We start from the raw sequence: 18,314 nt of genomic DNA on the forward strand, positions 1-18,314 counted from the left end.
AATTTAAATAACTACTGGGCCCACCACATGCAGAATCATCACTACAACAGCAGCGAGCGTTATGAGACGACGTAGCATTCCTTGACAATACCCGTCAGCACATTATTAATATCTCCACGGTTGAGGAGGATCCATGTGTGAGTCGCTCCTTGACCAGGCGCCTGCAAGCTTCATTCACCTGGGATCTCGTCGGGTCAGTGGCATCGCATTTCTCACATGGGTGTACACCATACATCTCGATTCTCTTCAATCCCACAGCTCGCTCCATGACTAGCCTTATGTAGTTTGTCACCTTGTCTTCCTCCTCGAACCCGGACATCAGCAGCGACTTCAAGTTCAGGTGCTTCAAATTCTTGGATGGGTCCCACACCACATTGGTCTTCTCGGCACTGTCCTCGACCGCTCCGAGACAAGCATACCGTTCTCGAGACAACTTCATGCATGGATGATCGACATAGAAAGTAAACAATACATGGTACAATTAAACTCGCAACCAACCCATGCATGCAGGAAACCATATATATAGCAAGAATTGCAGTTAAACACCTTTGCCATTTAAAATTTTGCAACAATAGCAATACTACCATTTAGGTAAGTTTAGGCCCCTACAAAACTTTTGAAAGAATGTGCTTGAACTAAATCCTGCATAAAAGTAACACACACACTGGTAGAAAAAAGCCCTTTAGTCCCGGTTCGCAACAGCCTTTAGTCCCGGCTGTGCAACCGGGACTAAATATGCGCGACTAAAGACCCCCCCCCCCCTTAGTCGCGCCTCTTACGGACCGCGACTAAAGGCTTTAGTCCTGGTTCTTGTGGCTGACCGGGACTAAAGCCCGTCCACGTGGGCGCCCGTGGTCCGTCGGGGCGGAGGACCTTTAGTCCCGGTTCTCGTGGCCAACCGGGACTAAAGGGCTCCTCCGCAGGTTTAGGGTTTTAGCCCCCCTAAACCTGGTTTCTTTTTAGTTTGGAGTGTTTTATTTCTTTTATATTTTATTTTGTGTTTTATTTTAATTTTGATAAAGTTTCAGTACACATATTCTACGCTACTATATACATGCATATGAAATTTCAAACAAGAAGAATTCAAGAGGAATATATAATATATATTCAATCTCGGGTGACCATATACAACTTCGAACAAGTTTCCATACACAATTAGGATGGATGACCATATACAACTTCGTACAAGTTTCAATCTCGGGTATGCATATAAATTTCTTCGTCCTCGGTATAGTGTTCTCCTTTAGGATTGATGACTTCCCTCATGAAAAATCCTGCTAATTCTTCTTGAATTGGTCGGAAGCAAGCTTCTGGACTAAGCCTCCTCCGCAAGTTATCCGTCGCGTTCCGCACGCTATCTGATGCCTTCCGCTCAGAGGTATGTCTCCGGATGTTCTCACAAACATAGTATCCACATAGATTGGTCCCCGGTGGCTGCTTATCCACATTAACTAACCTTCTGAAATCTAGCTCATGTTTGAATTCACCGACAATTTCTTCTGAGAACCGTCTCCAAACCCTACAGGGCAAAGAAAATTAAATGAACAAGGGAGTTATTAGTTACTTGATATTAGGAAATGAACGAAAGAGACCGATCGATATAGAGCTCAAATGATTGAAAATAATTACTTTTGCAGCATTTTTCTCATGTCGGCCCAATGCTTTGGATCCGAATCCATAGAGTCCATGATTAGAACTCTGGAGGTGTGAAGTTCAATATTTAGCAGAATCCAATGGAACCTGCGGACACGTTACATGCACAGTCATGCATAACTCATCGATTAGACATACCATGCATGGAGTAAACAAAAGAGAATGGGCACAAGAGAGAAACACTCACCCAAGATGGTAAGGAAATAGAATATGACTTTTGAGTTGATGCTTTCTAAGAAACTTGTACAAGTCTTTCTCCACGTCTTCGGGGTGATGTTGTAACACATGTCCATTAACGATATGTGGGTCAATGAACCCAACATCATGGATGTTTCTTATTTTGCATTCCCAAATCTTCAATCTGCATAATAGCGTACGCAACAATATAGTTAGGACAATATATATATATAGCGCAGGCAATGAAGAACGAGATGAGGTAGAAATAAATCACTTACAGAACGTAGCAACTCAGCATAGATTTGTCGAGGTCGCGCAGATTGAACAGCTGGAACAATTCACTCATATGAATTTCTACAGAGTACCGTTTGGTGTGATGCTCATCTGTAACATCCGCATAAATATATTCTTTGTCGGCCCATGTTATGAATTGCTTGTACCAACGTAGCAGATTTCGCATTTGTGGTGGTAGACACTTTTCCCGCGCAGGCTCGACGAGAGGCCCATTCCGCACATATTGTAATGCTATCTCACATACTGGCGCATCCTCAAGGCCTAAGAAGGCACGAAGAGTCAAACCCATCTTGGACGCTTGTTTCATGGCACTCGCTACAGTCAATTCAAGTGCTGCCGCAGCTGCTATGATCTCGGGGCCCTCTTCCGGACCGGCTTTCACTATGAGCGGGGGGATCGATTGTTTCTTCTGCATCCCGAGCTGGTCAACTTGTTTCCCGCTTTTTTTACTTTCTTCTTTCTCCTCCTTCAATATTTTTGCTTGCCTACGAAGTTCATGTCCATAGTCGTCAGGCATATTCAGCTCGGCTTGGGACGGTGTCGTCAAAAAATCCTTAGCCCACTTCTTTTGCTTCTCAGTGAATACTTGCTTGGGCTCAGGCTCTTTTTTCGCCTTCATATCCGCCTTCCATTTCTCATAATCAGCAGACGCGGCCAATTTGGTTTCAGCTTCACTAAGTTCCCCAGGCCTTGGGAGGAGAGGCTTCAGTGATGGCTCCGGTACCCTTGTGGTCTTAGGTACATAAGGGTCCGGGTTAATAGTCCAAGAGCGGGTTTCCTTGTTGTCCGCCTGCTTCTGCTTCTTCGCCGGAGGTGGATTGGGGGGCGTCGTACCCGCCGGAGGAGGATTGGGGGGCGTCGTACCCGCCGGAGGTTGTGGATCGGGGGACGGCGTCGAATGGCGTGAAGGAGGTGTAGGTGAACCACCACGACCACCACCACCGCCACCACCGCCACCACCACCACCACCACCATCGGAGGGGGGTGGACTTGCTAGCCTTGGCGCCTCGCCTGGAAACACTATGTACTTCTTTTTCCATAGAATGAACTGGCGCTTGACATCTCCAAGTCTTCTCTCCCCTTCGGGTGTAGGTTTGTCAATCTCCAGGTCCTCAAACCCTTGGACTATGTCTTCCACCGTGACACGAGCATAGCCATATGCAATGGGGTTGTTGTGGTGGAGTGCTCCAGGTGTACAGGGTAAAGCACTGCCGCTAGCTACCTTCGTGGAAACGTTCCCCACGGGATAATGCAGATCACATTCTTTCATCTCCTTTACATCATCCACGGGGTAGTGAGGCTCCGGTGCACGAATCTCGATCATCGGTGCACTAGCACCAGGCGGGGCATCCGTGGAAGCCACGCTGCTTCTCCGCTGCTGGCTTCCGCGATCCGCTTCATGATCTTCATGCGGCCCTGCAGCCGATTTTTCTTTCACTAGTTCATGCACGGTCTGCTTCAACTCATGGAGTTCCAATGCAAACTTCGTCATAAGATCTGCATCCCGGTCCGTCTTTCTCTTACGGCTTCTGTAACAGTACGGGTCATTGTCCTGGGAAAACCCTACTTTCCACGGAACTTTGCCTTTGCCTCGTACACGTCCTCCGTGTTCATCATTCCCGAGGGCTGTTGTCAGTGCGTCTTTCTCTCTGTTGAACTTGATCAAGCCCTCTTGAGCTTGGGTCATTGTGTCAATAAGGGCTTGGGTGGGAGCAAACTGTCTCTGCCGGTGAACACACACCCCTGTCTCCGGGTCTAGCGATCCCCCATGCCCGTACCACCAGCTTTTGGCCCTTGGGTCCCATCCCTCTGTACCTAGAGGGATTCCTCGCACCCTCAGGTCCTCCTCCATCTTCTGCCACCTAGGCTCCGAAAGGCGGTATCCTCCTGGCCCCATAATATGATGGAACTTTTTCTTACTCGCATTATCCTTATTTTTTTCGATATTTCCTTGAAATGCTCCGATTGCTTTTGCCTCACAAATTCTGGCCAATCATCTTTCAGTTTCTCATGTTGTCCATTGAAATCCGGAGTCTTGCCCTTGTTGACATAGTTACGGGTTAAATTTTTCTTGAAGTTCCGGAATGCTTCGCCCATCTTCTGAAGAGCGAACTCTTTAACTAGCCTCCTCCTCTGACGTCCACCCGGAACCTCGTTACCGAATTCATCGACTTTGTTGTATTCCGGAGGTAGAATGAAATGTTCCATAAGCTTTCTCCAGCAATCCTTTTTCGTTCTCTTGTCGACAAAACTGAAACCAAGACGTGCCTTCTTTGACTCCTTCCATTCCTGGACGGTGATCGGGACGTTGTCTCTAACAACGACTCCGCATTGGTTGATAAACTTTGAGGTGTGCTGTAGGGGCTTGCCGGTTTCACTGACAAACTCAATGGCATATGTTTCTCCTGTTTTCATCGCCTTGGATTTGCCACGCTTTGTCGTACTCGATCCGGAGGGCTAAAAAAAGAAAGAGAGTCGCGCGCGTTAATACATATGTATTCACATTTCAGTAAGTTTGTATCACGAGAGGCTCAATGTATATATATACCTCGCCGGAGGTGGTTGCTACTTGCAATTCGAGATCGTCGGTTGTTGACGGTTGACCTCCGTCGACAATGTCCGTTCCTTCACCTTCTTGATCATCGACAATCTCTGTTCCACCGTCAAGGTTCAGAAAAGAAGAGACTACATCCTCTTGTTGCTCATATTCTGAGCCCGGCACATAAGGAATCTCGTTGTTGATGATGCCCATTAAATAACGTTCAGCCTCCGGATCCCTAAGCGGCTCGGTTCTATCGTCCGCCATATGTCACTCCTGCATGTAGTAAAAATTCTTTAAGTATAAAGGAATTAAAAAATAAGATTAAGGGGACATAGAGGAGGAGGAATTAAAAAATAAGATTCTTTAAGTAAAAATTCTTTTTTTCTTCTTCTTCCTTTCTTCTTCCTCTTTCTTCTTTCTTTCTTCTTCTTCCTTTCTTCTTCCTCTTTCTTCTTCTTCCTTTCTTCTTCTTCCTTTTTCCTTTCTTCTTCTTTCTTTCTTCTTCTTCCTTTCTTCTTCTTTCTTTCTTCTTCTTCCTTTCTTCTTCTTCCTTTCTTCTTTCTTTCTTCTTCTTCCTTTTTCTTTTTTCTTTCTTTCTTCTTCTTCCTTTCTTCTTCCTTTCTTCTTCTTTTTTTCTTCTTCCTTTTTCTTTCTTCTTTCTTTTGGTTTTCATTTTTTTCTTCTTCCTTTTTCTTTCTTCTTTCTTTCTTCTTTCTTTTTTTCTTCTTCCTTTTTCTTCTTTCTTTTTTTCTTCTTCCTTTGTTTTTCTTCTTCCTTTTTCTTTCTTGTTTTTTCTTCTTCCTTTTTCTTTCTTCTTTCTTTCTTCTTTCTTTTTTTCTTCTTCCTTTTTCTTCTTTCTTTCTTCTTTCTTTTTTTCTTCTTCCTTTTTTTTTCTTCTTTCTTTTTTTCTTCTTCCTTTGTTTTTCTTCTTCTTTTTTTCTTCCTCCTTTGTTTTTCTTCTTTCTTTTTTTCTTCTTCCTTTTTCTTCTTTCTTTCTTCTTTCTTTTTTTCTTCTTCCTTTTTTTTTCTTCTTTCTTTTTTTCTTCTTCCTTTGTTTTTTTCTTCTATTTGTTTTTCTTGTGTTTTCTTTTGTTTTTTTTTCTTTCTTTTTCCTTTTTCTTTTTTCTTGTGTTTTCCTTTTTTTTGTTTTTTTCTTCTGTTTGTTTTTTTGTTTTCTTTTGTTTTTTTCTTCTTCCTTTGTTTTTCTTCTTTTTTTTGTTTTCTTTTGTTTTTTTCTTCTGTTTGTTTTTCTTGTGTTTTCCTTTTTTTTCTTCTTTCTTTTTTTCTTCTTCCTTTGTTTTTCTTCTGTTGTTTTCTTCCTTTTTCTTTTGTTTTCTTTTTTTTCTTCCTTTTTCCTTTTTTCTTCCTTTTTCTTGTTTTTCTTCTGTTTTTCTTTTGTTTTCTTCTTCCTTCTTTCTTCTTCTTCCTTTTTCCTTTTTCTTTCTTCTTCTTCTTCCTTTTTCTTCTTCCTTCTTCTTCTTCTGCCGGCGCGCGGAGGACGGCAGGCAGGGCCAGCGGGCGGCGGGCGGCAGGGCGTCGGGCGGCGGGCGGCAGGGCGTCGGGCGGCGGGCGACGGGCGGCGGGCGGCGGGCAAGGGCAGGGTACGGGCGGAGGCGGCGCTCACTGGGGACGGGGGCGGCGGCGCGCAGGGCTTCGGCGTCGGCGTCAGCGTCGATCGGCGTCGGGGCAGCGCTTCGGCGTCGAGAGAGAGGCGAATGGGAAGTGGCGAAACTGCTAAGTGCAGTATTTATAGACGCACCTTTAGTCGCGGTTGGGGAGGCGGACCGCGACTAAAGGTACCCTTTAGTCGCGGCTGGCCACTAAAGGGTTTTGGCGCCGCTTTCGTTCCCGCGCAGAAAGACCCTTTAGTCGCGGTTGGGGACAACAACCGCGACTAAAGGGTACCCTTTAGTCGCGGTCCGCCTCCCCAACCGGGACTAAAGGGTCTGTGCTGGAACTGGCGCGGTGCGGTGAGATGTTTAGTCCCACCTCGCTAGCCGAGAGGCTTCGACAGTGGTTTATAAGCGCGGCTGCGCTCACCACTTCGAGCTCCTCTCAAATGCAGGCTTACGGGCCTATTCTGTCACTATGTGCCTGTGGGCCTACTGGGCCTTCTGCGGGCCTGAATCCTGGCCCATTAATGGGTTTCTAGTCGTATTCAGGCCGTGGTGGCCCAGTAGGTGGCATATTTTTTATTTTTTGCCTGTTTTTTGTTTTCTTTTTTGCTTTATTTATTTTGTTTTGTTTCTACTTACAACAATAAACTTATTTATTTTATTTTATTTTGTTTCTAATTACTTATTTATTTTACTTTATGATAATTATTTTTGCTATTAAAGTTTCTAATTACTTATTTATTTATGTTATTAAAATTTATTTTATTTTGTTTGTACTTATATATTTTATTAAAGTTTATATTATTTTGTTTCTAATTCATTTTAAAATCTTAAAAATACAATTATATATCAAAAAAATCAGAAAATAAAACTAATTCATTTTAAATTCTTAAAAATACAAATAATATATCAAAAAATCAGAAAAATAAAACTAATTCATTTTAAAATCTTAAAAATACAATTATATATCAAAAAAATCAGAAAAATAAAACTAATTCATTTTAAAATCCCTTGAAGGTTTGACAAAAGGTTTGATACATCATTCAGTTCATCGACCAAATACAAAGTTTGGTACAATAAATTATTACACATCAATTCTTCCCTTGTGTCCCTGCTTGCTTACGATTGTGCCGTATCCATGGAGCATCCTCATCATTTAACTTAATGCTTGGGTCAGTGTTCACTTTGAAGGGCGGAATTTCACCAAACATATTATAATCTTCTGACATGTCTGTCTTGTCCTCCACTCCCACGATGTTTCTTTTCCCTGAAAGAACAATGTGCCGCTTTGGATCATCGCATGATGTACTGATCGTTTTCTTATCTTTCCATTTCCTCGGTTTGCTACTCATGTCCTTCAAGTAAAAAACCTGAGCGACATCTTTGGCAAGGACGAATGGTTCGTCAAGGTAACCAAGATTGTTGAAATCCACCATTGTCATTCCGTATTGCTCGTCCACCTTTACCCCACCTCCTGTTAGCTTGAACCATTTGCACCGGAACAAAGGGACCTTAAAGGAGGGTCCATAGTCAAGTTCCCATATCTCCTCTATGTAACCGTAATATGTGACGTTTTGCCCATTCTCGGTTGCTGCATCAAAGCGGACACCACTGTTTTGGTTGGTGCTCTTTTTATCTTGGGCGATGGTGTAAAATGTATTCCCATTTATCTCGTACCCTTGGAAAGTCGTTATAGTCGAAGATGGTTTCTTGGCCAACATGTACAGCTGATCTCCAACATCATTGTCATTCATTAAATGTTTTCGCAACCAACTGCCGAAAGTCTCCATGTGGGCCTTTCTAATCCAGGATTCAGGCTTCCCCGGGTTGTCCGAGCGTAAAATATTCTTGTGTTGCTCGAAGTACGGAGCCACCAAGCTGGAATTTTGCAGAACTGTGTGGTGTGCTTCAGTCATAGAATGACCGTCCATACATATCGTGGATTCCCTTCCGATCTTGCCTTTTCCACTTAGTCTCCCCTCGTGCCGCGATTGAGGAATACCAATCGGCTTAAGGTCAGGAACATAGTCAATACAGAACTCAATTACCTCCTCATTTCCATAGCCCTTGACGATGCTTCCTTCTGGCCTAGCACGGTTACGAACATATTTCTTTAATACTCCCATGAACCTCTCAAAGGGGAACATATTGTGTAGAAATACAGGACCGAGAATGGAAATCTCTTCGACTAGGTGGAGCAGGAGGTGTGTCATAATATCGAAGAAGGATGGTGGGAACACCAACTCGAAACTGACAAGGCATTGGACCACATCGTTCTGTAACCGTGGTAGATCTTCTGGATTGATTACCTTCTGAGAGATTGCATTGAGGAATGCACATAGCTTCACAATGGCTACTCGAACATTTTTCGGTAGGAGCCCCCTCAAAGCAATCGGAAGCAATTGCGTCATAATCACGTGGCAGTCGTGAGACTTCAGGTTTTGGAACTTTTTCTCCGCCATGTTTATTATTCCCTTTATATTCGACGAGAAGCCAGACGGGACCTTGATACTGCTCAGGCATTCAAAAAAAATGACCTTCTCTTCTTTGGTAAGAGCGTAGCTGGCACGACCTTGAAACCATTCCGGATGCCGGTCATCTGGGTCTTTCAAAAGTTGCTGGTCCTGCCGTGCTTCCTTTGTATCATTTGTCTTCCCATACACGCCCAAGAAGCTTAGCAGGTTCACGCAAATATTCTTCGTAACATGCATCACGTCGATTGCAGAGCGGACATCTAGGACTTTCCAATATTCTAGCTCCCAAAATATAGATTTCTTCTTCCACATGGGTGCGTGCCCGTCAACTCCCCGCGGAACTGATTGTCCGCCAGGACCCTTTCCAAAGATGACTTTCAAATCCTTGACCATATCAAATATCTCAGCACCAGTACGTTCCGCAGGCTTCGGTCGGTGATCTGCCTTGCCGTTGAAATGCTTGCCTTTCTTTCTTACGTTATGATTTCGGGGAAGAAATCGACGATGACCCAGGTACACGTTCTTCTTACAATTAACCAAACGTACACTTTCAGTCTCATGTAAGCAGTGCGTGCATGCATTGTATCCCTTATTTGTCTGTCCCGAAAGGTTACTGAGAGCAGGCCAATCGTTGATGGTTACAAAAAGCAACGCTCGTAGGTCAAATTCCTCTCCTTTGTGCTCATCCCAGACACGTACACCAGGTCTGGCCCACAACTGTAAAAGTTCTTCAACTAATGGCCTTAGGTACACATCGATGTCGTTGCCGGGTTGCTTAGGGCCTTGGATGAGAATTGGCATCATAATGAACTTCCGCTTCATGCACAACCAAGGAGGAAGGTTGTAGATGCATAGAGTCACGGGCCAGGTGCTATGGCTGGAGCTCTGCTCGCCAAAAGGATTCATGCCATCAGTACTTAGACCAAATCTTATGTTCCTTGCGTCAGCTGCAAAATCTTTGAACACTCTGTCGATCTTTCTCCATTGCGTTCCATCAGCGGGGTGTCTCAACTCCCCGTCGGACTTACGGTCCTCTTTGTGCCATCGCAACGACTTGGCATGCCTTTTGTTCATGAACAGACGTTTCAACCGTGGTATTATAGGAGCATACCACATCACCTTGGCGGGAACCCTCTTCCTGGGTTTCTCGCCCTCAACATCGTCACCAGGGTCATCGCCTCTGATCTTATAACGCAATGCAGTGCATACAGGGCATTCATTCAAATTCTCGTATTCACCGCGGTAGAGGATGCAGTCGTTAATGCATGCATGTATCTTCAGAACCTCTAAACCTAGAGGGCAGACAACCTTCTTTGCTTCGTACGTACTGGCGGGCAACTCGTTATTCTTCGGAAACATATTCTTCAACATTTTCAGCAAATTTTCAAATGATGAGTCACCTACACCTTCCTGTGCCTTCCATTTTAGCAAATCCAGTGTGCAGCCCAGCTTTTTCAGACTATTATCGCATCCTGGATACAACGACTTTTTGTGATCCTCTAACATGCGATCCAAATTCTCCCTCTCCTTGTCAGTTTCGCAGCGTCTCCGTGCATCAGCAATGGTCCGACCAAGATCATCAGCGGGCTCATCATGTGCCTCTTCTTCACCTTCACCTAACCCTTCCCCACCTTCAGCATCATCCTCCATGAAAGTATCACCGAAATGATCATGATAGTTGTCATCGATATCATCCCCTTCTTCATCTTCTTCCATTCTAACCCCTCTTTCTCCATGCTTGGTCCAACAATTATAGCTTGGCATGAAACCGTGCCGAAGCAGGTGCATGTGAACGTCTCTTGAGGAGGAGTAACCCTTCTGATTCTTACAGACAGCACATGGACAGATAATAAAACCTTGCTGCTTGTTCGCATTTGCCACTACGAGGAAATCTTTCAAACCCGTAGTGAACTCGCCGGAGAGTCGGGGACCGTACATCCATTGCCGATTCATCTGCATTATTATTATATAAAGTATATAATTAACCATCATGCATTTGTTAAACTAACTAGCTAGAAATAATACAAATTAAACAATGAACTACACACATGCATATTTTATCAATGACACATGAAAGGTTCAAGTTGCTAACCGCGATCGCGGAGGAAAAATAAATGAGAAAGCTCAAGTGGGGCTCGGACACTTCATATCATGTTTGTTTCAGGCTCTCGGGCATTTCATCGAACACCTTGTGTGCATAGGAGGAACCAAAAGCAAACCCACCACCCCCTTCTGAAAATTGTGAAGTGAGCTGAGTGAAGTGAAGTGAGCTGAGTCCTATATATAGGGATGGGCCTTTAGTCCCGGTTGGCCTAAAGCCCCCCCCCCCCCCCCCCCGTCCGCCAGCTGGATGGACCTTTAGTCCCGGTTGGCCTGGCCAACCACGACTAAAGGCCTTCGGGGACCTTTAGTCCCGGTTGGCCAGGCCAACCGGGACTAAAGCCCCTCCCGTCCGCCAGCTGTCGACCGAGCGCGCTGGGCCCAGATAGTTGGTCGCGGGTCTCCTCCCGAACCGCGACTAAAGACCCCTTTTGTCGCAGTTCGAATGTTTTGGGGACTAATGGGGGCGTATGGAAGCCTCTTTTTCTACCAGTGACATGAATATGCTTCCAGGATTCCTATGAAATCATTGTCCCCTCTACAAAATTCAGTGGAGCAACGAAACCTCCGCTTGCATTGCACCATCATGCATATGCAATCCATGTGTTCCCTAGCTAAATATAATTACCTACTTGTAACAGAGTTTGATGAGTAATTGAAAATCAGATCAATTTCCTGGCATATCTTGTTAATGTTGAATATTCCGGAAGCATGTCATACTAGAAGTGAGTTATATATATCCAGGCTAAGATGTGGATTAAATTTAAAGAAGGTAAAGTAACCACCATACCTTGAAAGTCTGTAGGGCAGGTGCAGCTTCAAGGATAAACAGGGTCCAGCTCAAATCACACTCAGGAAAGATAGCGAAAAACTCCACATCCGTCAGGTTTCTGAACATAGCAGTGAGGTGCTTTGGATGTTCCGGCTTAATCCAAATCTGCAGCAAGAACACAATAGACAGCTAACATTTAGCAGAGAAGAAGAATGCACAATATTTAGAAGCATGGGAAACTCATCCAGAATGAATAGAAATTGACTAACCATTTGGCAAGAAAAGTTAAGATTGAGTATAGACAGGTTCTTGGCACTACTTGACAGACACTCGCTCAGTGAGAATGGCGCCTGCCACGTCATGGCATGAGAACTGAAGGTCACATGGCGAAGCTCTGGGACGTAGCCGAAATTCACCGGAGGGTTCCCCCAGCGCCATGATTCGCACAACAATTGCCTGAGCTTGGGGACAGAGACAAGCTCGACCCGCGTGCATACAAAGCAGAACAAGTCGAGCACCTGGAGCCCAGAGCCCGGCGTGTCGATCTTGACCGTGGAGTGCTCCTCAACCAGCATGCAGAATCTAAGGGTGAGGTGCCTGAGCTTGTCGCAAGCCCTAATGATTTCGGCCACGTCGGTATCTCCGAACACGAGTTGCGTGAGAGTTAGCACGGTGAGCCACCGGAACGCAACTGGGCAGGCACGGGAGAAGGACATGAACTCCTTCGCGAACTGGGTACACACCCCGCTAGCTTCTTTCGCGCATGTCGAGCGTAGGTAAAACTCAAGACATTCAGTCTCACCACGGGTGACAACGTCCTCGACGGCGCGGCCTATGGATCTCAGGTGAGGGTCCGACTCAGGGAAGAAGACGAGGCGGAGGGTCTTGATGGCGCGCTTGCACTCAGCCGGAGGAGACAGTAGCCTGCACGTCGCGGCCGTGAACGCCTCCATGGTCGCGACCGGATCAATCGCTCCGCCGAAGTGGCGGACGTCGAGGTGCAGGCGTGAGAGCCGGTGGGGGAGGTGCCGCCACCGCGTGGAGACTGCGCCTGCGCGGACCGCGTCCCGCAGGTCGAGGCGCTCGAGGATTCCGAGGAGGATGTCGTCGGTGAGCGCGCTGATTCTGTCCTCGTCTGGGTCGTCGATGTTGAGCTTGTTCGGCGGCGGTGGCGGGATTCGGAGGGCGGTTGAAACCTTAGCTAGAAGCAGAACCAATCGCTTGTATGCGGCCCGGAGGGACGGCTTCCTGCTCCGTGGCCGGGGCTCCTCCGGCGCTCCGCTCCCCACCTCCAATGTGCGGCCCGTGGATCTGGACGGAACAGGGGAAGCCAGCTCCGCCGCGCAGCCATGTCGGTGCATCTGATTTCCCTCCGGCCGGGGCGCTGCCGCAAGTCGCGCTTTGATCCACCACCTCCGTCGCGCGGCCAGGTCTAACATCTGACAAATATTTTGTTGTTTGTGGGCAGAGAAATATGTGGATCTGAAAATAGCAGACAATATATAGCAGCCGGTGCATGCAGTCTTGGGCTCTTGGGTAAGCAAGCACGAAGGATTTTGCATGTCCACTCCTCCTTATGCGCTCCAGTTCTGAAAGCCGTTTTACAAAACAGCAGCATAACCAATGCAACATGCCCGGCGATGGGGGTTTTACATTTTTCTTTTCCGAAGCATCCCATTGTCCCCCGATCTACTCGTGCGGGTGCAATCTGGAGGATGTTAAATATAATCTTGATGTTTTCTGTACCTGCATATTTATTTTCTGCATGAGTTAGAGTCATGTAGGGCCAACTAGCGAACCTCGTCTACAGCTTTGTACTATATATTGGCAAGTGTAGACAATTGCTAAGATAAACAGTGTAAGCTAGTGTAATCATATAAATTGCTAGGTGGCAAAAAAATCACGACATAGTCTATCACTCGAATGCATGCATGGTGTATATGGGCCAACGGAAGTTGACCGTGTGGGCTGTATCAGAATGTTAAATATTGAGCGGACGGAAGCTTGAAGTAAAATGGGCTGGTTGAAACCAGATGGGCTGATTGAAGCCAGATGGGCTGGTCGAATCTGTAAACTATAGTAAACAGAAAATGGTTTTAAAAAGAAAAACTCAACCATATAGTCTGGAAGTAAAAAACAAAACAGGTTGCAAATACACACATATTATTTTTTGGTCCAGCCTAAATTCAACTAATTACTATGAATGAAAAATTACGTAGTAAATCGAGAATATAATTTAATACATAGAAGAGAATTAAAACAGAGCAAACCTCTTTAAATTTGAATGTAAGTACAAACGACGAACAACTCTTTGACACACTGTACTCCTTGTAATGACCATATATACTCCATGCTCATCCTCTTTTTAATAACAAAATTAATTAGTATCCATGCTTATGGGCAAAGGCAACTGAATAATTGCTATCTAGATCCTCGAAAAATGCAAAAAGTGTGATTTTTTTTCAGATTCTAAATCTTTGCTTGCTACACTCCACTGAGCAGCTCTCCCTTGGGCTGATAGGGTGAACCTAAGATTTATTGTCAGTCGCTTCTTCTTTCTCGTGTCTGATCTCTATTCTCTGTGGCACGCTTTCGACAGGTTCCCCACTCGTGACGTCTAACGCATAGAGCATCTAAGGCAGTACCACGGTAGTGCGAGGCGTCTTCGCTACATTTCTCATAGGTTCGCCTCCTGAACACCGATGATCGAGCACTGGAAAACCTATTACTACGCACCGCCCCCTCTGATGATCAACTCATAAATCAGAAAGATACATACATATAACAATTACACATGTCAAAATCCAGAAAAGAATTGGGTCAAGCACAAGTTTTCACCAGTCCTCATCTACTTCTCTCTCGCGAACTTTCCCACAAGTCCCCCACTCGTCGCGTGTAGCACGTAAAGCATCTAGAGCAGTACCGCGATAATGCAAGACGTGCTGGGTGCAGTGAGCACTCACCTCACGGACCGATACCTTTTCGGCAATGCTTGCAGATTCGCTTCCGAGCACCGACGATCGAGCACCGAAAAACTTACTACTATGCACCGTTATAATCCAATTTGTCTTGTTTTGCTGAGAGCTGATCAGACGTTCAAATGATATAAAAATTGGAGTGAATCTACCTCTGAAACATCTTGTACAATGTACATCTTTCTAGTTATGTATATGTAATTATAAAGACACCACTATGAAGATATTTTGTATGCCATACACTATACAGATCTATACCAAGATATTTAAGGATACACATATACAAATACATCATTAAAGCACTGTCACCATGCATGTAATCCAAGTAAACATGTATTTTTGCGGGGTTTTTTCTCGTATTTAATTGAGTTCGGTTTAAATATGTTTTAAGATGTATGTTTGAAAAAACAAAGTTTATTACATAAACAATTTGAATTGCCCACAATATAATATCTATGATCGTGATTTGGCAAAATACGAACAAATAAGTACTAAAGTTTAGTATAAATAGCTATAACAATCTCACATAATAAAGTTCAAAAAAGAATCGGGTTAGGCACAAGTCTTTTTAATCTTGAATGTAAATAAATTTCAGATTTCAAGGGGCATCCAAATCAGTATTACAAGTTCCCCAACTTCTCAGAAATCCATCCGCGAGTTGAGTAAGTTATCAATTTCAATGAGATACACTGGAATACTCGCCTGGAACTCCCCCGGGGGCGTGCGGCCTTTTAGAACCCTGCCTAACTCATAATATAATAATGTGCCAAGCTTTGTAGTTTGCCGTGCGAGCCCTCCGCCCCTGAATTTAATCACCTTCTTGGCACGCTGAAGCTCACCCCCTTGATACCTGATCAGCGCAATTGTGGGGAGAATGCTTCCATTGCCATGTAACACGGGATTTGGCATCGCGGCAGGCAATAGAGTTTGAAGAAGGAGACGGGTGTTTTCCATACAACGAGCGAGCACGCTAAGTCCTTCCAAAATTAGATTTCCGCATATTTGTGGCACAATTCACTCTTCTAGCAAACCATGCCACGCTTGTTTTACACACAAACCCTTGCTAAGGGTGACTTAGAAATTCCGACCCTTTTTATATGTTTACGCTTTATTTTTTGCTGCAGTCCCCATAAAAGTCCTATTGTTTGTTGACACTGCACCCTTTGATTTTGTTTCGCGGGCTACTAGTATGTGAAAGAAGGATTTGAAAGAAAGCTTAGATAAGATAAATGATATTATAACCAATGCATTCAAATTTGTAGAACATCTCAACTTATCAACCATGATTAATTTCAATTGAAGCCAAGCTGCTCCTGCCAGTTCAGAAGGCGCAGTCACTACGGGGACCCCTCCGCCAATAGTATTCGGGCGAGATAAAGAGCGTGACAAGAACACGGAAATGCTTCATGAGCAGGAAGTTGCTGATCAGCCAAATACCAACAGTGGTTTATGTTATTCTGTAATTGGTATTCATGGCATTGGCGGGTCTGGGAAATCTACCCTTGCACATTTAGTTTATGCCCATGAGAAGGACCAGCAAGAAAAAAAGGGCGACTATTTTGACCTTGTTATGAGGGTTCATGTTTCTCAGAATTTTAGCGTGGGTGACATTTTTAAGGAAATATTTGAGGTAGCTACAGGAAATTCGTGCCCTCAACTCAATAACCTTAACACCCTACAAGATAAGTTGGAGGAGAAATTGCATGGAAAACTATTTATCTTGGTTCTAGATGATGTCTTGTGCGATATTAGGGATGAGAGGCAGCATGGGTACCTGCGGCAGATATTTTCTCCGCTGAAGGCTAGAGAAGTAGGAAGCAAGATTCTGGTGACTAGTAGAATTGAAGATGCATTACTAGTTTTGGGTGCTAAAAAACTGAGATGTGTTCCCATATCTGACTTGGATGATGATGTCTTCTGTAAGTTGTTGATGCACTATGCACTTGAAGGAGCAATTCTAGATGATCATGTTCGAAGAAGACTGAATGTGGTTGGGGCTGACATTGCAAAAAAGTTGAAAGGGTCGCCTCTATCAGGTATGAGACCTGATGCTGAGTTTTGGAGAATAGCTAGAAAGATAAGTTTGTCGGCGGGACCATGGGAGCTCTATGGTGGAGCTACAAACATCTTGATCAGCATGCTAGGCGATGCTTTGCTTATTGCAGTATTTTCCCCGGAAAACATCACATGCAGTGTGATGAATTAGTTGAACTGTGGGTGGCACAAGGGATTATAAGAAGTACTAATGAAGGGGAGGAAATGGAAGATATCGGTCGAGAATACTTCTATGAACTAGTGTCAACCTCATTTCTGCAGCAAGGAGGGAAGGACAAAAATGGCAAGGACTACTTTTAAATGCATGATCTGCTGCATGATTTAATAGGGATGGTCGCCAGAAGTAATTGCTTTTGAATCGAGAAGGCAGCGGCTAGGGAAAAGAAATTTGGACAGGAGAAGTTCCTCGAGATGTTCCACATCTTTATATTTACCAATATAGTGGAACATTCATGACCGGAAAGATCCTTGAATTAAAAAATTTGCGGACTCTCATGATTTATAATGCTGGTTGGGGTTCAGCAATCGAGGAAGTCATTGAGATTATATAAGGGTCTGCTGAAACTGCGGGTACTGGCCATAAATTTGCCTTTAGTTATGCTCTCAGTCCCCGAATCTGTTTGTCAGTTAAAGCATCTTCGCCATCTTAGCTTCGGGACAGAAACATCAAACTTGGTGATTTTACGAAGCACACTAACCAAGCTTTACCATATCCAGATGTCTCTCGTACTACAAAGGTTCGCGGTGTCCAAATTGGATGGTGGGTAAGCAGAGCGGCGGCCCAAAGGACCTACAGGAACTCGAGTTCTCGGAATGCAGCCAACTCGGACCTGCTCCTGAACTCGAGGGTTTCATTCATCTGCGTTCACTCTGGCTATGGGGCTGCAGGTGGGACAGCTTACCAAGTAATATGGAGAACCTCATGTCGATCAAGAAACTGACGGTTGACCATTGCTTGAACATCCGCTGGCTTCTTGATAGAATCGAGGAAATATCTTAAATCTGATTGGAATCGAAAATGCATCTTCAATGTCTGGTGGGAATATAGTCAATAATCAGGAGTCTGGGGCAAGCTAAAAATAATTGTACAAATAACGAGCAGGTAGAATATGCTCGAATTTGATATGTGGAAAAAGTACTTATTAGTGTGAACTTTACATTACAGTGGGTAATATATTTGAATACTGCTTTTAAAATCAAAAAACCTTGTGGTAAGTAGGCATTGCCTTCTTAATTTGTCTACTGTCAATACTAGCATCTAACTGAATATGTGAATATGGAGTCATTTGCTCCAGCTCCACCCATGCGGTCAATAATTATGGAGTTTCTGGATATGGCAGTATGCTGTGTATGTGAAGTGCAGACTCTGAAATGTTCTTGGATGGGCATGTACTCTTCCTGTCTATCTCTGTCTCAATGCTATGTATGTATATGGGCTGTTTTAATATAGGTTGGACCAAACATCAAGTGCGTGCTACCCCGTTCTCCCGCCGGCCATCTAAATAATTTGCACCCTGTCCAGTCAGTTGTACACAACTTTTGAATGCCTACCACAAGGTTTCCCGAAGTAAGTCACATTCTGGAAATAGATCGACAAAAGAATTTGAATGAAGTACAAGATGCAATTATCTACAGCGCCGCAGTCAACCTCGCTTA

General features: G+C 44.5%; 1 protein-coding gene and 1 pseudogene across 1 annotated transcript; one reads left to right on the forward strand and one right to left on the reverse strand.

The window, feature by feature from the left end:
* Positions 1-94: 94 nt before the first annotated feature.
* LOC141023195 (uncharacterized) lies at positions 95-12,989 on the reverse strand. The gene is made up of 3 exons (XM_073499538.1): positions 11,898-12,989; positions 11,647-11,793; positions 95-433 (listed from the first exon to the last, which is right to left on the reverse strand). Exons 1-3 carry the CDS (start codon positions 12,987-12,989, stop codon positions 95-97), a joined length of 1,578 nt encoding a protein of 525 aa, XP_073355639.1.
* A 1,120-nt stretch (positions 12,990-14,109) lies between these two features.
* Positions 14,110-17,855, forward strand: LOC141022746 (putative disease resistance RPP13-like protein 1; annotated as a pseudogene).
* Positions 17,856-18,314: the final 459 nt, after the last annotated feature.

Source organism: Aegilops tauschii, chromosome 5, assembly GCF_002575655.3.
Source record: "Aegilops tauschii subsp. strangulata cultivar AL8/78 chromosome 5, Aet v6.0, whole genome shotgun sequence".
NCBI lineage: Eukaryota > Viridiplantae > Streptophyta > Magnoliopsida > Poales > Poaceae > Aegilops > Aegilops tauschii.

Coding starts and splice junctions, on each gene's coding strand:
- LOC141023195 (XM_073499538.1), bottom strand. CDS start 12,989: ATGCACCGACATGGCTGCGCGGCGGAGCTGGCTTCCCCTGTTCCGTCC. Junction 11,794..11,897: donor TTAACTTTTCTTGCCAAATG/GTTAGTCAATTT, acceptor TTCTTGCTGCAG/ATTTGGATTAAGCCGGAACA. Junction 434..11,646: donor CTGCCCTACAGACTTTCAAG/GTATGGTGGTTA, acceptor CCATGCATGAAG/TTGTCTCGAGAACGGTATGC.